This window comes from Mustelus asterias, chromosome 22, assembly GCF_964213995.1.
Source record: "Mustelus asterias chromosome 22, sMusAst1.hap1.1, whole genome shotgun sequence".
Lineage (NCBI taxonomy): Eukaryota > Metazoa > Chordata > Chondrichthyes > Carcharhiniformes > Triakidae > Mustelus > Mustelus asterias.
The window spans coordinates 14,974,294-14,999,323 of record NC_135822.1 but is presented as its reverse complement, the minus strand read 5'-3'; the positions used below and the strand labels follow the sequence as shown (position 1 = coordinate 14,999,323).

At 43.5% G+C, this 25,030-nt stretch overlaps 2 protein-coding genes across 3 annotated transcripts in view; one reads left to right on the top strand and one right to left on the bottom strand.

Moving 5' to 3' along the window:
• The window catches only part of LOC144509860 (uncharacterized), an 85,659-nt gene extending 73,794 nt beyond the window's left edge, over positions 1-11,865 (top strand). The window contains exon 5 of the mRNA XM_078238770.1: positions 11,748-11,865. Within this exon, the coding sequence (XP_078094896.1) occupies positions 11,748-11,823 (76 nt within the window). The 3' untranslated portion in view covers positions 11,824-11,865. The remainder of the gene's footprint in view (positions 1-11,747) is intronic.
• The window catches only part of prkcz (protein kinase C, zeta), a 466,471-nt gene that overhangs the window by 44,042 nt on the left and 397,399 nt on the right, over positions 1-25,030 (bottom strand). For both annotated transcript variants that reach the window (XM_078238768.1, XM_078238769.1), the window contains exon 17: positions 19,287-19,402. In XM_078238768.1, coding sequence (XP_078094894.1) covers positions 19,287-19,402 — 116 coding nt within the window. The remainder of the gene's footprint in view (positions 1-19,286; positions 19,403-25,030) is intronic.

The window sequence follows — 25,030 nt, the reverse complement described above, 5'->3', positions numbered from 1 at the left end:
CTGCCTTCTTGAATCGCTGCAGCCCATGTTCTGTGGGTTGACCCACAATGCCGTTAGGGAGGGAATTCCAGGATTTTGACCCAGCGATTGTGAAGGAACAGCAATATATTTCCAAGTCAGGATGGTGAGTGGTTTGGAGGGGAACTTGCAGGTGGTGGTGTTCCCATTTATCTGCTGCCCTTGTCCTTCCAAATGAGAGTGGTCGTGGGTTTGGAAGGTGCTGTCTAAGAATCTTTGGTGAATTGCTGCAGTGCATCTTGTAGATAGTACACACTGCTGCTACTGAGCTTCGGTGGTGGAGGGATTGAATGTTTGTAGATGTGGTACCAATCAAGTGGGCTGCTTTGTGCCAAGCTTCTTGAGTGTTATTGGAGCTGTACCCATCCAGGCAAGTGGGGAGTATTCCATCACACTCCTGACTTGTGCCTTGTAGATGGTGGATAGGCTTTGGGGAGTCAGGAGATGAGTTACTCGCCGCAGTATTCCTAGCCTCTGACCTGCTCTTGTAGCCACTGTGTTTATGCGGTGAGTCCAGTTGAGTTTCTGGTCAATGGTAACTCCAAGGACGTTGACAGTGGGGGATTCAGTAATGGTTACACCATTGAATATCAAGGGGCAGTGGTTCGAGTATCTCTTATTGGTGACAGTCATTGCTTGGCATTTGTGTGGCGCGAATGTTACTTGCCACTTGTCAGCCCAAGCTTGGATATTGTCCAGATCTTATTGCATTTGAACAGGACTGCTTCAGTATCTGAGGAATTGCGAATGGTGCTGAACATTGTGCAATCATTGGCGAACATCCCCGCTTCTGACCTAATGACGGAGGGAAGGTCATTGATGAAGCAGCTGAAGATTGTTGGGCCTAGGACACTACCCCGAGGAACTCCTGCAGAGATGCCCTGGAGCTGAGATGACAGACCCTCCACAACCATAACCATCTTCCTATGTGCCAGGAATGACTAAAACCAACAGAGAGTTTTCCCCCTGATACCCATTGATTTCAGTTTCATTAAGGTTCCTTGATGCCACAATTGGGTTGAATGGAGCCTTGAGGTCAAGGGCTGTCACTCTCACCTCATCTCTGGAATTCAGCTCTTTTGTCCATGTTTGAACCAAGGCTGTAATGAGGTCAGGAGCTGAGTGACCCTGGCGAAACCTAAACTGAGCATCACTGAGCAGGTGCTGCTTGATAGCACCTTTCCATCACTTTACTGATGATCGAGAGTAGACTGATTGGGCAGTAACTGGCTGGGTTGGATTTGTCCTGCTTTTTGTGTACAGGACATACCTGGGCAATTTTCCACATTGTTGGGTAGATGCCAGTGTTGTTACTGTACTGGCAAGGGGAGTGGCAAGTTCTGGAGCACAAGTCTTCAATACTATTGCCAGAATGTTATCAAGGCCCATTGACTTTGCAGTATCCAGTGCCTCCAACCATTTCTTGATATCACGTGGAGTGAATTGAATTGGCTGGAGACTGGCATCTGGGGACCATTGGAGGAGGCCGAGATCATCCACTTGGCACTTCTGGCTGAAGATTGCTGCGAATACTTCAACCTTATCTTTTGCACTGGTGTGCTGGGCTCCTCCATCATTGAAGATGGGGATATTTGTGGAGCCTCCTCCTCTAGTGAGTTGTTTAATTGTCCACCACCATTCACGACTGGATGTGGAAGGACTGCAGAGCTTTGATTTGATCCATTTGTTGTGGGATTGCTTAGTTCTGTCACTTGCTGTTTTTGCCATTTGGCATGCAAATAGTCCTGTTTGGTAGCTTCACCAGGTTGACACTTCATTTGCACGAATGCCTGGTACTGTTCCTGGCATGCCCTCCTGCAATCTCTATTGAACCAGGGTTGATCCCCTGGCTTGATGGTAATGGTTGAGATGGGGGTATGTCGGGCTATGAGGTTGCAGATTGTGCTGGAGTATAGTTCCATTGATGTTGATGGCCCACAGCGCCTCATGGAAGCCCAGTCTTGAGTTGCTAGATCGGTTTGAAGTCTGTCCCATTTAGCGTGATGGTAGTATCACACAACATGATGGAGGTCATTCTCAACGTGAAGGTGGGACTTCGTCTCCAGAAGGACTGTGCAGTGGTCACTCTTACCTATACTGTCATGGACAGATGCATCTGCAGTCAGCAGACTGATAAGCATGAGGTCAAGTATGTTATTTCCTCTTGTTTGTTTCTTCACCACCTGCTGCAGACCCAGTCTAGCAGTTATATCCTTTAGGACCCGACCAGCTCGATCAATAGTGCTGTTGCCGAGCCACTCTTGGTGATGGACATTGAAATTCCCCCACCCAGAGTACATTTTGCGCCCATGCCACTATCAGTGCTTCCTCCAAGTGTTGTTCATCAGCCAAAGGAGGATGATATGTGGTAACCAGTCAGGGGTTTCCTTGTCCATGTTTAACCTGAAGCCATGAGACTTCATGGGATCCGGAGTCGATGTTAAGGCCTCCCAGGGCAACTCCCTCCCTCCCATATACCACTGTGCCGCCACCTTTGCTAGGTCTGTCCTGCCAGTGGGACAGGACATAACCAGGGATGGTATGGTGGTGTTTGGGGTGTTATCTGTAAGATATGATAACATGAGAATGACTATGTCAGGCTGTTGCTTGACTAGTCTGTGAGACAGCTCTCCCAATTTTGGCACGAGCCCCCAGATGTTAGTAAGGAGAACTTGCAGAGTCGACAGGGTTGTTTCTTTTGCCGTTGTCTTTTCCGGTGCCTTGGTCGATGTCAGGTGGTCCGTCCGGTTTCATTTCTTTATTGAGGCTTTGTCGCGATTGATACAACTGAATGGCTTGCTAGGCCATTTCAGAGGGCAGTTGAGAGTCAACCACATTGCTGTGGCTCGAGTCACATGTAGGCCAGACTGGGTAAGGATGGCAGATTTCCTTCCCTAAGGAACATTAGTGAACCAGATGGGTTTTTCTGACAATCGATAATGGTTTCATGGCCATCAGTAGACTCTTAATTCCAGATATTTTTTATTGAATTCAAATTCCACCATCTGCCGTGGCGGGATTCAAACTCTGGTCCCCAGAACATTATCTGGGTTTCTGGATGAATAGTTGAGCGACAATACCACTAGACCATCACCTCATCTAACTCGGAGTTTGAAAATCAAGCTCGACATCTTTCTTTCCTGGCTTTATCCTTTATCAAGTGGCCCACAGTCCCTTTTAAGATTATTTTTCTGTCTGAATTACTGGATAATGATCAAGAGTGAGAACTCTGGCTTAGTTTCTCTTTCCTAATGAAGGGGTCCAAAGCCAACTATTGTTGATCATCTGTGCCAAGTTGTTAATCTAGTACACACCAGGGGGAAAAGTAATCAGGGACCTTCTAGATCTGGATGGTTCAACCATTCTTTCAATAAAGTGCTGAATAAGTACTTTTGGAATCTGATGTTAACTTCTGAAGCAAGTGTCTTCAACTCTCAAGATTCAGCACTTTCTAAACTAAACATTTAAAAAGTTTAAATAAGTGTTAATGATAGTTATTGGATTTCTATAAAAGTGTGCTGATGGTGAGACATCCCAAGTACAAAATCTCATTTCATATTTGGAAGTGTGAAATTTGTTACAAGAAACTGAAGGTTTTGTTAAAACAACTAAATCTCAAATACCTTGCTACATAGATGTGACTCTTATCCGACTTACCTTGTATAACAAAAAGACAGGAATTTACAAAAAGGCCATTCAGCTCATTTATTTTGCTGCATTAATAGCTACATCAATAACCCGAGTATTTGGTGTTGTAAGAAGATACAAAGAACAAGTCTATCCTGGAATCAATCCTCAGAGGAATGCTATATTTGTAAGAATGAGTGGTCAGTGACAAAATGGTCTGAGAACTAGTGGCTGAAGAAAAATAAGTCTGAAAATGTTTTATGACAAGGAAACATGTGATTATAGCAATTTTTATCATCTATAATGAAAGGCAAATGTTTCTAGGTCATTTCAAATATGTGGAAACATTAGACTTTAAATGGGTAAAACATTGGCCAAAATCTTCCAGTCCCTGGACTGTCAGAGACTGGACGTATGACTAGAGGTGCCTGCCAGGATCCTGTGGAAGTACTCATGCTGAATTATGTGGGAATTGCGTTGGAAGTTTCAACTTCCAATGGACAATTCCCCTGCTCCCTAGGACCATCCACAAAAGTCTCCGAATCTGCCTGGATAATTTTCCCAAATGTTGACATTGACTACTGCTCCCCCGACACCCATCCCATGCCCTAACTAATCTTTCAACTCCTGCTAACTACCCCTTACTCCCTCGACTACCTTCGACCACTCCACTGGAGCACCTGGAGGAAACCCACACAGCCACGGAGAACTCTACACAGTCACATAAAGCTGAAAACAAACCTGGGTCCCTGGCACTGTGAGGCAACAGTGCCAACCATTGTGCTACCCCAGAAAGGAATATTATAGGAATGATGTGATTGCACTGGGGAGGATGCAGGGTAGATTCATCACAATGTTGCCTAGGTTGGAGCATTTGAACTACGAAGTGGGGCTGGATAGACTTGGTTGTTTTCTTCAGAGCAGAGAAGATTGAGTGGGGACCTGGTTGTGGGTATAAGATTACAAGGGGGATGGACAAGATGGATAGGAAGCAGCGGTTTTTTTTGTTGAAGGGTCAGTAATGAGGGGCATAATTTTAAGGTGAAGGACAGGAGGTTTGCAGTGGACTTGAGGAAAACTGTCTTCACCCAGAGGATGGTAGGAGTCTGGAATGCGCTGCTTGGGAGAGTAGAGAGGCAGGGAACTTCACAGCCTTTAAAAAGTAAGTGGACGAGCACTTGAAATGTCATAACATTCAAAGCTATGGGCTAAATGCTGGAAAGTAGGATTAATGTAGATTTAGTGTAGTTTTGTCAATGCAGACTCGAAGGGCCTAAGGGCCTCGTCAGTACTGTATGACTTTGACTAAGGCAGTGCTTCATAAACAATTTTCCAACATGACCCCATTTTAATTCGCCACCACCTTTCCCAAGGCAATTAGGAAGATGCAATAAATATTCATCTTGTCTGTGATGCCCACATCCCTTGAATGATTATCATAAAACAAACTCTTGAAAATTAACGTGATGCCAGCAAAAAAACAGCAATAAAGCAGCTTGGTAACATTCAGTATACAATTGTTGATGTTCACTTATCAGATATCTTACATCACTGGCATGAGGTGAATTGTCCTTGCAGAGAACCAGCACAGACACAACAGGCCAGATACCAGATTTGGTATCTGGGCCTCTGTACTGAAGAATCAGACTGAAATAATCCAATGTTCTTGTTCATATTATGCAATGGTCTAGCTTGTATGTGCATGATCTTTGGGTGAGAATTAGATCTGGCTTGCTGTGATTGGTACTTAGTAAGATAACTGCTAACACTCATACATAAAGAATGGACGGGGAGCAGAGGCCGGGGCCGAGGCGTGTGAGAGAGAAAGTTGAGCATGAGAGTGCGGTGAGTGTGCGTCTTCTGGGTGCGTTTGAGTGTGCGTTGTGTATGTACATACATGTGTCTGATATGAAAATCCGGCTCTCCAGTAGCACTCCGAGAAACAGCATCACTTCTCCCATTAAAAATGAGAAACAAAAGTTAAGATTTTCGTATTTTTCAATACGAGAACTTTGTAATCATTAGGAATGTATACTTATAAGGAATAGAAAATACTTCTCTCAGTTTGTTTTTGTATGTCTGTACCTATTACATAATATTTTTGTGATTTAATTCTTCAATATAATATGAATATTTCTTCAGGTTCTATCAGTACTCTTGGGAGGTCAAAAGGGTTCAGTAGCTGGAAAGGTTTGGAAAACACTGGTATATGTTGTGATCGAATACATCATACTTCTATTTTGTGAGGTCCTTCTGGCCGGTACATTCATCATGTGTGACCTTTGATAGTGAATTGGACATTCATAGACAGAGTGGGCATCACAACAAGATCCGATTCTGTCCTCACACAATGTCCACACACATTGGGTGGTAATTAATGGAGGTGATGGGGATCTTGTGTACCAACTGGAGAGTCCTGCATCACCTGCTTTCAGATACTTAACTGGGCGCTGACAGGCATTCCCCAGGATCAAGAATCCCAGCCAAAAGTCTCACCCCTCAGAGGTGCCGGCCTCTGGGCATTGTTTGGCAGTGCCACCGGGAGAATGGTGGCTGCTGCACTGACCTGAGACCCAGGATCTCTGAGGGGCCCAGGTGTGTGATGGCAGTATCACAATGTGGTCATGGGCGGAACGGAGTCAACAGCAAAGTTGGGGGTGGGGGCAGGCTCTTAGTAGGCCCCCCCTTTCCCAATGCCGTTCTCTCGATCAGGCACAGGGGAACCCACAACCCCACCCCAAAAGTCTGTAAAGCAACTCCAACAGGGTTTTCTTTTTGGACTTCCTACATGGCAAGTCCCCCACCTGGGCATAGACTGGTTGCAGGATGAGGCACTTTAGTGGGCATTAACTGGACATCCATGAGCCTTCCCACCTCGGACTTAATCAGCTCAGTTAGGAAGGCAGTGGGATCCCCACCTACCACTCTGATTAAATGAACTCGACCACCAAATGTATCGTGGGGGAGAGCATTCAATTCTACCCATTCATTTCCAAGAGGAATTGTAGGATGGCAATCAAGAATGGGAACTTCTGATTTTTTTTCCTTTCTACTTCAGGATACAGTGGCTAATTATAACAACCTTCCCCTCACGATTAAGAAATTTACAAGATAGCAAACTATCTCTGGAGAGAAGAGAGAGACAGCTTGCATCTGTATGGAGTAGAATTAGCCGCCATGCTGATCAAAAGCCCCATTCAAGTTAATTCAAAATCCTAAATCAAAACAGCAGTTTAAAACTATGGAAGAATGCACTTGAATAGATAAACAGGATTATTTATAATTTGCTGATCTGCATTATAGATTTTTTCTTTCCACTGAAACAGCCCTCAACTCACTTGCACCTGTGCCATTCACAAGTCACCTGCTTAATTCACTCATGGAAACAAAATCGGTTAACACAGGGCCCACGTGGCTAATCCTCCAGACTGCACTTGTTTTGCCAATGATTCAACCACTTCAAATAGGAAACTATGATGTAAATATATCCATATATTATTTCTGCACACACTTTACTGCCTTTTTTTCCCCTTTAAGTTCCTATGTTAACATTTACTACGAAAACTGTCCACGTATGTTTGTCATATTGTAATTAAAGGGCGATCAATGTCCATCCTCCACTTCCTTCTAGAACGTCTGCTTACTCATGAACAAGCCCCTACACTTGCAACTTTATTGTGAATAATTGTACTGACATCCCAGATTTAACCAAAACTTGAGCAGTAACACTTTGCTCCTTACTGAAGCCAACACATCTACTTACATCAGTAATGCTGCTCAAACCTCTAGCTTTTATCACACATTCACATCAGCTGTCCTTCCAGCATCCAACCTCATTCCATCAGTCTCACTTTTCATTTAAAATCCTCATCCTTCTCCTACCTCTCCTTCTCCCAAGCTCCATCCGAGCTTCTACCCGTGAGATCCTGAATGACTTCATTTTTAATAGCTTCAACTTCATCTCGGCTCCCCTTGTCCTCTCCTATGAAATCGTTGCCTTTGTGCTGTCTGAGGCGTTAAAGTCAGGTGACCCTGTCCTATACAAGAAAGCCAGATATGATCTAAGGAGATCCATCAAAGATGCCAAAAGACAGTAGCGGACCAAGCTAGAGTCCCAGGTTAGCCACACGGACCCCCAAATACTATGGCAAGGTCTGCAAGACATACAAGATGAAGGCATGTAAAATCGCCAGCACCAATGCACCCCTCCCTGGTGAGCTCAATGAATTCTATTCCTGTTTTGAGCAAGAGGGCAGCGAGAGCACGCCCTCCACCCTGGAAGACTCTGTACCCGAGGTCACCATTGATGTGATGTCAGAGCAGCCTTCTCGAAGGTCAACCCACGGAAAGCAACTGGCCCAGATGGGGTACCCAGATGAGCACTCAGATCCTGTGCGGACCAGCTGGCAGGGGTATTCGCAGACATCTTCAACCACTTTTTACAACAATCTGAGGTACCTATCTGCTTCAAGACGACCACCATCATCCCAATACCAAAGAAAAGTCAGGCGGTGTGCCTTAATGACTATCATCCGGTGGCTCTGACATCCATCATCATGAAGTCCTTCAAAAGGTTAGTCATGGCATGGATCAACTCCGGCCTCCCAGATTGCCTGGATCCAGTACAGTTTGCCTACCGCCGCAACAGGTCCACAGCGAATGCCATCTCCCTGGCCCTACACTCAACCCTGGAACACCTAGATAACAAACACACCCATGTCAGACTCCTATTTATCGACTACAGCTCAGCCTTCAACACCATTATTCCTACAAAACTCATTTCCAAATTCCGTGGCCTGGGGCTCGACTCCTCCCTCTGCGACTGGACCCTGAACTTCCTAACCCACAGACTGCAATCTGTAAGGATCGGCAACAACATCTCCTCCACGATCATCCTCAACATTGGTGCCCCCCCATGGCTGTGTCCTCAGCCCCTTACTATACTCCTAATACACCTAAGACTGCGTGACCAAATTCCCCTCTAACTCGATTTTCAAGTTTGCTAATGGCACCACTGCAGTGGGTCGGATCTCAAATTATGAGACAGTGTACAGGAAAGAAATAGAGAATCTGGTGAACTGGTGCGATGACAATAATCTCCATAAAAGCTGCCATCGGGAAAAAAATACAAAAGTCTGAGGACATGTACCAACCGACTCAAAAACAGCTTCTTCCCTCCTACCATCAGACTTTTGAATGGACCTACCTCGTATTAAGTGATCTTTTTCTACACCTTAGCTATGAATAACACTACATTCTGCACTCTCCCCTTTCCTTCTTTGTGTACCATATGCTTTGTCTGTATAGGGTGTGAGAAACAATACTTTTCACTGTATATCAATACATGTGACAATAATAATAAATCAAATCGCACCATCCATATAATCTCTTATTCAAATTCACAGCCAGTTGATCAGTGTTGTGGCCACTTTCAATGAGTTCCTCGCATCCCTTACCAGTCACGTATCTCTAATCTATTTCAAAGATCTTTCTTCCTTCTATATCTCATAGAATCCCTACAGTGCAGGAGGAGACCATTCAACCTTTCGAGACTGCACCAATTGTCAGAGCACCCTACCCAGGCCCACCCCGCACCCTATTCCTGTAACCCCATACATTTACCCCCTAATTCCGTTAACCCACATATTTTGGGACACTAAGGGGCAATTTGGCACAGCCAGATCACCTAACCTGCACATCTTTGGACTGTGGGAGGAAACCAGAGCACCCCGAAGAAACCCACACAGAACATGCAAATTCCTCAGAGTTACCTAAGGCTAGAATTGAACCTGGGTCCCAGACGCTGTGAGGCAACAATGTTAACCACTGTGCCATCATGATCACAGAATCCCTCCGTTCAGGAATCTGCCCCTCCCTCAGCAGAAAAACAGCCAAAGTGACAACATTTTATCTGTGACCATGGTGCATTATCCTACTTCACCTCTTTGCAATCTTCAATATGCTTAATCACACTATCATCCTCCTCCATTATCCAGCTCTGTGGGACTGGCCTTACAAAATTTGGGTCCTACCTTTCTGATTTTAGTCAGGACTTCTCTTCTCATCCCCATGCTGTCATCTCTGGAGTAACCCAACGATGTGGCGATGGGGACTGGGGTAAGCACAGTAAGAAGTCTCACAGCACCAGGTTAAAGTCCAACAGGTTTATTTGGTAGCAAAAGCCACTAGCTTTCGGAGCGCTGCTCCTTCGTCAGGTAAGTGGGAGTTCTGTTCACAAACAGGGCATATAAAGACACTAACTCAATTTACAAAATAATGGTTGGAATGCGAGACTTTACAGGTAATCAAGTCTTAAGGGTACAGACAATGTGAGTGGAGAGAGGGTTAAGCACAGGTTAAAGAGATGTGTATTGTCTCCAGCCAGGACAGTTGGTGAGAATTTGCAAGCCCAGGCAAGTCATGGGGGTTACAGATAGTGTGACATGAACCCAAGATCCCGATTGAGGCCGTCCTCATGTGTGCGAAACTTGGCTATCAGTCTCTGCTCAGCGACTCTGCGTTGTCATATGTCGTGAAGGCCACCTTGGAGAATGCTTACCCGAAGGTCAGAGGCTGAATGCCCATCCCCGTCGACCAGGATCTTGGGTTCATGTCACACTATCTGTAACCCCCACGACGTGCTTGGGCTTGCAAATTGTCACTAACTGTCGTGGCTGGAGACAATACACACCTCTTTAACCTGTGCTTAACCCTCTTTCTACTCACATTGTCTGTATCTTTAAGGCTTGATTACCTGTAAAGACTCGCATTCCAACCATTATTTTGTAAATTGTGTGTCTTTACATGCCCTGTTTGTGAACAGAACTCCCACTTACCTGACGAAGGAGTAGGGCTCCGAAAGCTAGTGGCTTTTGCTACCAAATAAACCTGTTGGACTTTAACCTGGTGTTGTGGGACTTCTTACTGTGGTAACCCAACGATACATCCTTGGTCCCCTCATTTACATATTTCTATTAACCTAGTCTGCAGATGTGGGGGTCTACCACTTCTCTCAAGCTCATCATTCCTCTTGTGCTGTCAGACTCCTGTCATCAAAGAAATGTAGCTTCCTCTAACTAAACATCAAGAAGACTGAAACTGTCATCTCTGGCCTCTGTCATAACATCCATTCTCTTATCACTATTCCTCTATCTGACCATTCAGACTGAACAAGACAATCTACAACCTTAGTGTCCTGTTCAATATTTGAGCCTCTCAGTTGCAGTTCAGTAAAGGAGACATGAGTTCTGCTTCTTCATAAACTACTTTTATTTCTTTGATTCAACTCCACATATAATTCTCCCCAACACCCAGTGCCACCTGTAACCTCTTTATATATCCCAGTGACTTGTATTAAATGATTAACATCCAATTTAGAACTTAAGTAGGTGACTGTTAACCCATTCCTAACATTCAATCCCAAGTTTTGACCCATTTGCTGGATTTTTTCTGCAGGCTTCGGGACTCAATGTCATGGTTAAATGCGGTCTGAAGCTGGCAATGTTGGAATTTAGTGCCCTCCTTCGAGATGAGTATGAAGGCAGGGAGATGTTTAATAGGGCAGAAGGGTGTTGGATTGGGACTCTTGCTTTACTGTCTGTTGGGAAGACTTGTTTTTTCTCACAACCACTGTTATTTAGTAGCCTTTTGGTGACATCACTTTTTTTTTAAACAGAAGTACAAACATCTATTTGTTAAAATCATTCCTAAGCAAGAGTAACTGTGATGTTAGTGTACCTTTAAGGTTTTTAAAAAAAACATGATTCCTGCAGCTCTCTCAGCTTCAGTGGTTTCTTAGCTCATAGCTTCAATTATGTCATTGTTATTGGGCTGACTAAAATGAGTCCTTTTATTGCTACTTAAGAGGTTGAAATAGGGTTGTTTGTGTTTACTCTGGGATTAGTTTTACGATCTTGCATTGCCAGGAGGACAGTCACGTGTTTTGGACAGGTTTTTTTTCCCCCAATGAGTTTGTTTCATTTTCAGTTCGGAGCTGCAGTTGGACTTTAACAGGGATAGCAAGCTGAACAGAAGTCTCTCTCTCTCTGTTTTATTTGGAAATTCTGCTGGTGATCTGAAAGCAAGGTTTTGTCTTCCTGAAGGAAAGAATTTGCTGTTCATAGTTTGCCTAAAATCCCTGATGTTCTGGGAAGCCGTTCTGAATTCAACCTGTTCTGAGTGAATCAAGACAAGAGATTTCAATTCTCCAACCAAAGGACTCTATTTCCAGTATCACGTGAGCATTAGTCTGTGCTGTGTTAAACCTGTCTGTGGGATTGGTTTGATTGGAACATTGTAGATACCTTGGTTAAGGGTTATACATTTTGATTGTTTGTTTCTTGTTTGTAATTGATAAAAGTTCTTGCTAATTTTTGTACTATACACGTTAACTATATATTCTTAAATAAACTTTGTTTGATATAAGCTCCCTAGTGGTCATTTGAATCATACTTGAGGTGAAACATCTTATGCTTATCCAAACCAAATTCAAGATACAATGCTTATGATCCAGGCAGGCTCCATAGCACACTTTGGATTTCTGATCTTAACCATAACACTGCGACTGGACAGACTTCAGCCAAGTCACTCATTCTAAAAGTGTACACACCCTCAATGATCATCGCTTCTCTATTACATACAGTTGCCAGTATTCCCACCCTGAATCCAATCAAGGCCCTTAAATGGGCAATTAATAGCCACTTAAGGGCATCATCCCACCATCGCTGGTTTTCAACCAGCAGTGGGTGGGGAGGTCGCCATGTGGGGAACCCAAAAAGCAACCCTTGTTGAGCTTGTCTGAGAGCTCCTGGGGACAAGGGCCCCTTGTTCAAAGGTATTTGATGGTTGATCAAGGAACCCAGTATCAGGAACGGGTGCTTGCTGATAGCCACTTCCCTGCCCTTTCTTCTGGCCCCACTGCCTACCACAGCATCCTGCTCCAGCCAGTGACTCCTCCATGCACCCCATTCCTCCGTCATTCACCTGCAATTGGATTGCTTGCTGACCCTGGGTCTCAGCGAGATGCGTTGTGGCAACACCTCTGGTGGTGTTGATGGCAATGAGGAGCTGATGGCCTCTGATTTCAGGATGGCTAGTGGGCTCTTGAAGCTAAAGGGCCAATCGGAGACTCTCCAGCATTAAAGAAGCTGAAGCTTGCCTTTCCAGGAGGAAGAGGGGGAGCCTCAAAATGGAGGTACACTCTCTCCAACTTTTTCTAAACTTTTAAATTTACAAGCTTCTTCAGCAACTGTGCCACTATCTTGGTGGGGGATGCACTCACAGAAAAACCTGTGGCCACAGCTGTGGCTGGGCAAGTGGATAGAGTCTCAAAGCCTGCCTGGACCGTTTCTTAGCACTGCACCCTTCCCCCCACTCCCCATATGGCACCAGGGGTCCACCTCCAGATAGCTGGCCTGTTTCCTGATGTTTCAAACAAAAGGCCTTATTTAGCCTTCAACTATTATAAAGTGGCTACCTGCTGCTTGCAATCCCACCTCAGGGAAAATGACACAGTAGTGGTATGAAGCTAGCAAAAAACTGTAACTACCACCTTGTGCACATCCAGCTCCCTGTACCCTCCCCCTCCCCCCTCCTTTGCTCACCCCCATTCAGTCTTAAAAATTCAGCTCCATATCTTTTCAATTACAGGCAAGTCCTGCTGCTACTTCAGACAATTGGCAGCTGAAATTCTCGCCTATGCCTTTATGACCACCAAATCTAGTATGCCATAGTTCTCCTGGCTGACCTCCAATCAGCTACACAGAATAAACTTCAACCAAGAGAGAAAATGCTGGAAAATCTCAGCAGATCTGGCAGCATCTCCTTACAGATGATGCCAGACCTGCTGAGATTTTCCAGCATTTTCTCTTGGTTTCAGATTCCAGCATCCACAGTAATTTGCTTTTATCCAGAATAAACTTCAGGTCATCCAAAACTCTACTAATGCTATCCCTTGCCTGAGTCACGAGGTACCAGATATAAGTTTCACTTCAGAGCTTGAACACATAAATCAAGATGTGGAGATGCTGGGGTGGGCACAGTAAGAAGTCTCACAACACCAGGTTTATTTGGAATCATGAGCTTTCGGAGCACTGCTCCTTCATCAGGTGAACATAAATCAAGGTTGACACTCCAGTGTAGTTGATGGAGTGCTTCACTAAGAAGTGCTGTCTTTTGCATGAGATGTTAAATTGAAGTCCAGTTCCTTAGCTAGGTGGATGTAAAATAATCTACAGGCTTGGAGGTGCACAGGGGATTTAGCCCCCATTTCCTGGCCAACATTTATCCCTCAATCGACATCACAAAAGAATAGATTATCTGATCATTATCACATTGCTGTTTATGGGAGTTTGCTATATGCAAATCAGCTGCTGCATTTCCTACATTATAACAGTGACTACACTTCAAAAGTAGTTGATTGGCTGTAAAGTGCTTTAAGATATCCTGTGGTTGTGAAAAGCTTCATACAAGTACAAGTCTTTCTTTTCCCTTTCTAAGTCTTGCTAAGCCATCACCCTATCCGATGGCTTAGTGACATCCCGTGCCCCAGATTTAAAATGCAAATCCTTGTGTTTAAAACCTCATATGGGCTTGCTGCTGGCAATGGCGATAACCTTGTCATAGAATTGTAATGATGGAAAATGAGGCCCCAACATGTCCACACTAGTTCCAAGTAAGCATTGTGACTTAGTGCCATTCTCCTGCCTTTTCCCCATAGCCCTGCATATTGTTTTTATTCAAATAATCAATATTGACTATCCCCACATACCAACTAATTCTGTTTCTTTGACATGTCCTGGTTTCAGCCACCACTAAAATTCCCTTTCCCAAACCCTCCCACTTCTCCAAGGCCCTTTTTGAAACCCACTTTTCTAAATTTTTGGATACTTGCATTCCTATTCTATTTTCTTCAAATATTGACAGTTGCTCTTCATATTTCTGTGAAACACCTCGGGAAGTTTCTCTACATTAAAAGTATATAAAAGTGAAATTTACTGTTTATTGTACAGGATATGAAGAATGGACATTTGAATTAACTACTGGCAAGCTGCTGGTATCTGCTAGACTGCACCCAACGACAACAGTTGGTACTTTCAGGAAAAAAAACTGGAAAAATGCTTTTAATCAGGTATAAATTAATTGCTGTTCGAGCTTCAAATACAAATTGATTCAATCACAACTTGTATTTATATAGCACTTTTAACATAGTAAAATGACCCAAGGTGCTTCATAGAAGCATTATCAAACAATATTTGATACTGAACCACATAAGGAGATAAGAGCAGATTAACAAAATATTTTAAGGTACATCTTTAAAGGAAAAAAGACAGCTAGAGAGGAAGAGAGACTTTTGGGTGGAAATTCCAGAGCTAAAGACCTTTGCAGCTAAAGGTACATTCACCAATGATGAAACAGTTAAAACCGGGACGTGCAAGAGACTAGAATTTGCGGAGAGCAGATATCTCCAAAAGATGGAGGATGTTACAGAGATAGGGAGGGGAGAGCTTTGAAAATAAAGTTGAGAATTTTAAATTGAGCCAGTGCTTAACTGAAAGTCAATGCAGACCAGTGAGCACACGGGTGATGTGTGCACTGGAATTGGTGCGAGTTAGGACATGAGCAGCAGAGTTTTGGATGATCTCAACTTTATGGTGGATGGAAGATAGAAGGTTGGAGTTTTGAAATAGTCAAGTCTAAAATATCAAAGTCAGGGATGAAGATTTCAGCAGCAGACAAGCTAAGGCAGGGGGAGAGTCCTACGATGTTGGGGAGGTGGGGGAAATAGATGACCTTAACAGCAAAGATTATAGTATAAATTTTTAGTTGTTTTGATTCAATATAGTAATTGCAAAGAAAAAGCAGACACGTGCTAAAATGTATCACCAGTCTGTTGGTGCAAGTCACAGCATCTGATTATTTTGGTTCAGTGTAGCGTGATGCCTCAGCTTTCTCACTGATTCAACACTAACTGGACTATCAAGCAAAAGGAAAAAAGATGTGGCAGAGGACCAACCAATTACTGAATTTTCCAACTGGTTTGGTCTGTTTTACTGACAGGTCTTTTGACTAATAAGGCTGCAGATGTTAGAGATTTAATCAGTGGTTATAGGTGAAGCAACAAACTACCATACTTTTTCAGCTGCCATTACAGTGCTAAAACGTAACGGATTTCAGGTAGCAAGGTATTAAAGCTGAATAAGGTGTTACAGACTCAAGTAATTATTATTAAGATTAATTTAATGAGATCTTAAACTAAGAAAACTACATTGTCATGTCCGAGTTCTCCAAGGCTAGGGAGACTTGAGACCATATTCATCTAAATATTCAGTTTTCAGTATTCATATTCAGTTTTGAATAAACTGAAGGTCGATAAGTCCCCTGGGCCTGATGAAATGTATCCTAGGATTCTTTGGGAGGCAAGGGATGAGATTGCAGAGCCTTTGGCTTTGATCTTTGGGTCCTCACTGTCCACGGGGATGGTGCCAGAGGACTGGAGAATGGCGAATGTTGTTCCTCTGTTTAAGAAAGGGAATAGAAATGACCCTGGTAATTATAGACTGGTTAGTCTTACTTCGGTGGTTGGTAAATTGATGGAAAAGGTCCTTAGGGATGGGATTTACGACCATTTAGAAAGATGCGGATTAATCCGGGATAGTCAGCATGGATTCGTGAAGGGCAAGTCGTGCCTCACAAATTTGATTGAATTTTTTGAGGAGGTAACCAAGTGTGTTGATGAAGGTAGGGCAGTTGATGTCATATACATGGGTTTGATAAGGTCCCCCATGGTCGGCTTATGATGAAAGTGAGGAGGTGTGGGATAGAGGGAAAGTTGGCCGATTGGATAGGTAACTGGCTATCTGATCGAAGTAAGAAGTCTCACAACACCAGGTTAAAGTCCAACAGGTTTATTTGGTAGCAAATACCAAAAGCTTTCGAAGCAGAGCTCCTTCGTCAGATGGAGTGGATATCTGTTCTCAAACAGTACACAGACACAGAAATCAAATTACAGAATACTGATTAGAATGCAAATCTCTACAGCCAGCCAGGTCTTAAATGTACAGGCAATGTGGGTGGAGGGAGCATTCAACACAGGTTAAAGAGATGTGTATTGTCTCCAGACAGAACAGCTTGTGGAATTCTGCAAGTCCAGTAGGCAAGCTGTGGGGGTTACTGATAATGTGACATAAATCCAACAAGCTGTGGGGGTTACTGATAATGTGACATAAATCCAACATCCCGGTTTAGGCCGTCCTCATGTGTGCGGAACTTGGCTATCAGTTTCTGCTCAGCGACTCTGCGCTGTCGTGTGTCGTAAAGGCCGCCTTGGAGAACACTTACCTGAAGATCCAAGGCTGAATGCCCGTGACTGCTGAAGTGCTCCCCCACAGGAAGAGAACAGTCTTGCCTGGTGATTGTCGAGCGGTGTTCATTCATCCGTTGTCGTAGCGTCTGCATGGTTTCCCCAATGTACCATGCCTCGGGACATCCTTTCTTGCAGCGTATCAGGTAGACAACGTTGGCCGAGTTGCAAGAGTAGGTACCGAGTAGGTACCAAGGCGGCCTTTACGACACATGACAGCGCAGAGTCGCTGAGCAGAAACTGATAGCCAAGTTCCGCACACATGAGGATGGCCTAAACCGGGATGTTGGATTTATGTCACATTATCAGTCACCCCCACAGCTTGTTGGATTTATGTCACATTATCAGTAACCCCCACAGCTTGCCTCCTGGACTTGCAGAATTCCACAAGCTGTTCTGTCTGGAGACAATACACATCTCTTTAACCTGTGTTGAATGCTCCCTCCACCCACATTGTCTGTACATTTAAGACCTGGCTGGCTGTAGAGATTTGCATTCTAATCAGTATTCTGTAATTTGATTTCTGTGTCTGTGTACTGTTTGAGAACAGATATCCACTCCATCTGACGAAGGAGCTCTGCTCCGAAAGCTTATGGTATTTGCTACCAAATAAGCCTGTTGGACTTTAACCTGGTGTTGTGAGACTTCTTACTATGCTTACCCCAGTCCAACGCCGGCATCTCCACATCATATCTGATCGAAGACAGAGGGTGGTGGTGGATGGAAAATTTTCGGACTGGAGGCAGGGTGCTAGCGGAGTGCCACAGGGATCAGTGCTTGGTCCTCTGCTCTTTGTGATTTTTATTAATGACTTAGAGGAGGGGGCTGAAGGGTGGATCAGTAAATTTGCTGATGACACCAAGATTGGTGGAGTAGTGGATGAGGTGGAGGGCTGTTGTAGGCTGCAAAGAGACATAGATAGGATGCAAAGCTGGGCTGAAAAATGGCAAATGGAGTTTAACCCTGATAAATGTGAGGTGATTCATTTTGGTAGGACTAATTTAAATGTGGATTACAGGGTCAAAGGTAGGGTTCTGAAGACTGTGGAGGAACAGAGAGATCTTGGGGTCCATATCCACAGATCTCTAAAGGTTGCCACTCAAGTGGATAGAGCTGTGAAGAAGGCCTATAATGCGTTAGCTTTTATTAACAGGGGGTTGGAGTTTAAGAGCCGTGGGGTTATGCTGCAACTGTACAGGACCTTGGTGAGACCACATTTGGAATATTGTGTGCAGTTCTGGTCACCTCACTATAAGAAGGATGTGGAAGCGCTGGAAAGAGTGCAGAGGAGATTTACCAGGATGCTGCCTGGTTTGGAGGGTAGGTCTTATGAGGAAAGGTTGAGGGAGCTAGGGCTGTTCTCTCTGGAGTGGAGGAGGCTGAGGGGAGACTTAATAGAGGTTTATAAAATGATGAAGGGGATAGATAGAGTGAACGTTCAAAGACTATTTCCTCGGGTGGATGGAGCTATTACAAGGGAGCATAACTATAGGGTTCATGGTGGGAGATATAGGAAGGATATCAGAGGTAGGTTCTTTACGCAGAGAGTGGTTGGGGTGTGGAATGGACTGCCTGCAGTGATAGTGGAGTCAGACACTTTAGGAACATTTAAGCGATTATTGGATAGGCACATGGAGCACACCAGGATGATAGGGAGTGGGATAGCTTGATCTTGGTTTCAGATAAAGCTCGGCACAACATCGTGGGCCGAAGGGCCTGTTCTGTGCTGTACTGTTCTATGTTCTATGTTAAATAAAACCCCATGAAGTGCTTACAGGTGTCAACTGCCAACGTGCAAGGAAAATCAAAATGCTAATTTTTATCTGTGCGCAACATTACGGAAAACATAATACTTATTTTACTTGAATTTTATCTGTCCAAGGAGGGGAAAATATGAAGTGATGTATGCAGTACAGAAGCTGAAGGCAAATTAATACAATAGGCTCCAAGAAGCATGCCACACTCACTCATATGCAAATGAACAGCAGAAAATAAGTTATAAGCATATAGCTCAGCCAAAGTCCTATTATTGTTTTTTTAAATCATCATATCTAACAGCTCTAGTATTTATATATTTTGCCCACATATAACCAAATTAATGTTTTTTTTTACAAAAGTTTATTTATTCAGCAAACTCTATGAATTAAAATGGTTTGCTTTGGCTCATGGTACAATGGCATGTAACCTTTAGTAAACTACATGCATATTTCCAAAGCTCCCAAAAGGCAATGAGTAATGACCAGTTTAAAAATCTCAAAAATGTACATATGTATATACTCACTCATCATCCGGTGTGAGCTGCACAGGTTCACTTGTAAACTGAGTGTCAAAGTTTTCCAAACCATAGTCATCCGTGATCTGTGGTTTAAATGGAGGAGTCACCTGCTTCTTCTCCAACTGAGAAAAAAAACGAGTCAGTCATTGCTGGGCACACAAATCAGAGGAAGGTGGAAAATTCAAAACATACTAGTTATGATAAGTTTTCCAGAAAACAGTCAAATACTCTTGGGGGACATGGAAGTTTAATTCAACAGTTTTGATGAACAATGTAAACAAATCTGGCATCCTCTCAATTAGAAAAACAAATAAAGGATGAGAAAAAACCGCAGCCCATCAGTGTTATCCCTCCAGTATTCCAACTATTTATCATGCTGTACCAGCAGAATTAATTTATTGCACCACTGTGCACAGAAATTTTAAAGTGAACACTGACAAATATTACTTTGCTTATTATTTGGAGTTGAGGGTTATAGCAGTGAAGTGAACAAATGCCCAGAAAATTGATGAAATGGCCAAGAGTTATTATAAAGACGAAAGCCGAGTGTATTAATACACTTGTAAATATTGAGGACAGTTTACCAAACTGCAAACTGAACATGCTCAGCGCCTTTTTCTCTCATGGAATTTGTAACCCTGAATGGAATGTCTTTGTTTAAAATGTAGAGTTTGACTATTGGCATTCTACATAGATTTATAATAGATATATTATATTGTTACTATAGTTTCGCAAACATTCTTCTGAATCAGCAACTCAAAAATCATCACACTTCTCTGGATGGCAGAGCTTTACCAGCTACCACAGGGTCTTGAAGGGACTATCTTAAACGCTCGAGTTGTCAAACAGTTTGTAGACTTTGTCTGATATGTGAAAATGAAAGACAAATTGACAAGTCGACAAATTAAAAACACAATATTTTTTTGTGTAAATAAAATATGCAACTTACTATTAAAAACAAATACTTCACAGCAAAGTATTTGAATGCTACTTGAACAATATTGCTGCCATCATAAATGTCTCAGAATCAAACCAATGAATCTCAAAACAACTTGAACACAATGAAAATCACATTCAGACCAGCACAATGTGTCACATACTGAGGGTTTCAACAACTTTTCAACTACATTGTGCCATCTTTACAGCAGCAATTAGGCTCAACACTGCTGCAAAACATCAAGGAAAAAATGAAAGTAACCCTTTCATATTTTATTTTTAAATAAATTCCTGGGTTTGAGATAAAGGCCTCACATACTAGAAAATCAGCAGAATCCCTAAATCACAGCTTTATAATTCCCTTCCAGAAATCAATTATTCTGAAACTTGCTCTGCCAACAAACATTTAAAAACTGGAAAACAGTAGTTCTGAGAAATATAGTTACCACAATATTAAAACTTATAACAGTCAATTCTTCTAATTATTAAGGATTGTGCTATAACAGGTATGTACTATACCAGAAATTCACATTTCCACTATTTTAAATGAAGTACATTTATATAGCAGTTTTAACTTGAGAACACCGAGGCATTTCACAGGAGTATTATTGAATGAAATATGACACGAGTCATATAAGGAGATATTAGATCACATGACCAAAAGGTTAATCAAAAAGGTAGGTTTTAAGAAGTGCCTTAAAGGAGGAAAGCTAGGTAGAGAGGCAGGGAGGGAAATTAAGAGTGTTTGGGCCCTAGATAGTTGAAGGCACGGTCACCACTGGTGGAGAGATTAAGGGATGCTCAAGACACTAAGAAGAAAATAAACAGGAGCAGGAGTAGACCATACAGCTTCTTAAGCCTGCCCCACCGTTATCATGGCTTACTAGCTTCAACTCCACTCCACTTTCCTGCCGCTTCCATATCCCTTGATTCCCTGAGACACCAAAACACAATCTATCTCAGTCTTAAGTATGCGATGGAGCCTCCACAATGCTCTCAGGTAGAAAATTTCAAAGATTCAAAACCATTTGAGAAAAGAAATTTCTCTTCATCTCAATTCTAAATCCGTACCTGTGTTATAGGTTTCCCAACCAAAGGAAACAACCTTTCGATGTCTACCATGTCAAGCCCTTCATAATCTGTTTCAATGAGATCACCTCACATTCTTCTGAACTTCAGAGAATTCATCGTTAGTTCCTGGGATGAGAGAGTTGACCTATTTAGTGAACCTTCACTGTACTGCCTACAAGTATATCCTTCCTTAGACATGGAGACACAAACTGCACACAGCACTCCAGTCGCAATCTCACTGAAGCCCTGTACAATTGTCACAAGGCTCCCTTATTCTTGTATTCCAATCTCATTCCAATAAAAACCAACATGCCATTTGCCTGCCTAATTGCTTTCTTATACCTGCATGCTGTTGAGTACACCCAGATGTCTACGAACATCAACATTTATTAGTTTCACCCCTTTTATTAGAATATTCTGCTTTCCTGTCTGTGTCACTAAGTGAATAATCTCATAATTGCCTCCATGATGCTTGGTTACAAAAGAAAGGGGTTGAGAGAACAGCTGGCAGTGAGTGGCAATATCACATCGTTATTATGGTACATTTGACCCATCGTATCTGCACCGATTCTCCAAATGAGCATCATGACTTACTGTCATTCCTTGTCTTTTCTCCATTCTCCTGCACATTGCTTCAATTCACGTAATCATCTAATGCCCTCTTAAATGTCTCAATGGAACCTCCACCACACTCCCAGGCAGTGCATTCCAGATCCCAACCACTCAAAAGTTTTTTTCACATCACATCTGCTTCTTTTGAAAATCACTTTAAATCTGTGCCCTCTTGTTCTTGATACTTTTACAAGCAGAAGGTTTCTCCCTATGTACTCTGTCCAGCCCCCTCATGTTTTTGAACGCCAGTGTCAAACTGCCTGTAAGCCTCCTTCTCTCCAAGGAGAACAGTCCCAACCTCTCCAATCTATTCTGATAACTGGCATTCTAGAATATAATACATATTCCAGATGGACTTAAAATCCAGGAGGAAAACAAAGGAAATAGATAGTAAACACATAAACAGAAAATATAAGAAACACACATTCTGATTGTCTAACCAAAATCCTTAAATTGGTCTCCTCTCTTTTAAGATGTTGGTGGACCTGCTCTATATTTCCAGCTTTTTCTGTTTTTATTTCATATTTCCAACACAACTGTATAACTGAGTAACAATTTTGTATTGCCTTTTACTCAATACTTCTAGATAATATTTCCTCGTGAGACAGGCCATGAGAAGTAAGCTAAACTAAAAAACTTATTTAAAAAAATTAAATTCCAGAAAGGGAAGCAAGTGCAAGACATCCTCACTTAAAAAAAATGAAACCTTGAATCTTTTCTTAAGAGTTTTTAAAAGTCACTAAAGTAATTCTTGTATCTGTACTTTAATTTGTTTGAGAGATTAACAGATCTGTGTTTTTACATGGAAGAAAACAAAACACAGTATGACACTGGGAGCTTGTTTATTACCCTTAAGTGTACCAGTTGAAAATTGCAAGCCATGCTATGCTTTGTAGAGGTAGCAGATCAGTGTGGGAACATGGTGTACGAGCAAAACAAGTTCACAATAAAAACATGTTGCACGTTTACATCAATGATGGAGAAAAGAAGCCATCTATAGAATTTGTGGGAAATGCCAATTCTAACCAAGTGGCTCAGAATTAATTTACAGCACCACAAGAATTAATTTACATCCACGGTCGCAGTGTTTTCTGTGCTCCATTCATACCACCTGGGTCACAGGGACTTGTTTCAAAGCCAATGAAATTACTTTATATCTTCAGAATAAATATTGCATGGGAAAACAATGAGGTACATCTTTGAATAATCTATCATTGCTGTGAAAGTAGTTTTAGGTAGTTGGGCAATACTAATTGGTCAACTGTTTGTCATGTTTTTATAGGACTGTAATGCAAGGCTTTGCTGAAACAACTAATTCACTTGACATTGTAGAGTAATTTGATAATTACAGAAACCCTTTCACATTAGGTATCGAGGCAGTGGTATCTTTGGGGGCGATTCTCCCAAAAGTGCTGAATTGGTGGGAAAACTGTTCTAGATCACCACTGTTTTTTTCAGTTCAACTTCAGACCTGAATCTCCCCACTCTGTGCAATGCAGAGGTCATAATCGTGACTATCATTAAAAATCCAGGGGCGGGGCCTATTCGCGCCAAAGAGCCTGAAGTCGGCAGGATGAGCGGGAACCCACGCATGCGCACATCGCTGGAAGATTTCAGAAAAGACCTCCCAGCATCCAGATCATTGCCACCCAGCCCACGCAGGCAGCGCTGACCCCCCTCGCCCACGCAGGCAGCGCTGACCCCCCTCCAATTGCCCCTCCCATCTCCCCCCCACACACAGACATGGCTGCTCACTCACCCAATGCCCCCATGGATCCAGATAATGCAGGTACCCCATCCCTTGAACATGACACAGCAGCTAATCGATTAGGAGCCCTGAGTATTGCAGCTTCCTGGACACAGCAGCCTATTCAATGGCAGCCAATCAGCACCCTGAGGGATGCATGACACTCAACTGAATGCAGCCTTCAAAATTTCTCACAAGTATTTGTTGCCAACGGCCCTTGACTGGCTACACTCACTGCACCTGCATCCCCTAATAAACCAGAGCTGTATATAAGCTGCAGGAATGGACCCAGCCAGTCACGCGACAAAGAAGTCTGCGCGCAAACCTGAACCCAGATTCACAGAGGCCGGCCAACAGCACCTGCTAGATGCCATGGAGGAGAGGCGTGAGCGGATCTTCCCCGGCCAGGGCCCAAGGGGTGCATCTGCCACGGCATTGTGGGAGGAGGTGGCAGAAGCGGTGAATGCCAGGAGCCTGACACCGCACTCTGGCAGGCAGTGTTGCAAAAAAATGTACGACCTTCTTCGAGCAGCAAGGGTGAGTGACCATCTCACTTGGAACCCCGCACATGCTTGGCACGGATCTCAAACCCTGCTTAGACACCTGTAGGGCATGCAACAAGTTACCCTTCCCCCAGGAACAGAATCTAACCCCTTCCCCTCACCGAGCACCCTTCAGTGGTGACTGCTTTCCCCGAAACTGCCCAAGGCACAGGCACGCATTGAGCACCATGCACTGCAATATATTAATGTTTGCTATTCACCTCATGTTCCCACAGGAAAAGAACATTTACAATGTATGAGAGACAATACAGACTGGTGGTGTTGTGCCTGACCTGCGGCAGCTGACCAGCATCGAAGAGCGTGCCATGAAGCTGGCAGGGGGTGATGGGCCTTCCTGATTGGTCACCGACAGCCAGGTTGGCGTCCAGCATGCAATTGAGCAGAAGCACCCTCAACCTAGGTCCTCCTCCAAGTAAGTGTGATGCTGCATAGAATGCTTTGCCTTTCTTCCCCTAATGTGTGTTCTTTATTGCAGCTCTGGACCCAGAGGAACCCAGCCCTTCGGGTGTTGCCGCCGCCCTCTCTCCTGCTCTGGAGCAAACTGCCCATGACCCCCTGGATGACACCTCGGAGGGAGGCACTGAGGAATCCTCCGAGGGCAGCACCACAGAAGTGGCACCGGCATGTACTGCACAACCCACCAACACAGAGACTATCACCATACTGGGTACCTTTAGTGATGAGGCTTCTGGGTCACGAACTGATGAGCACATCACATACACTGATGCATATCGGGTAGAGGCGGGCACATCGGAGGGCTCGGGCACATGGAGGTCTGTCGGAGTCCAGGATTCAGCTGTCCCCAAGCCAGCTGCTGGGCC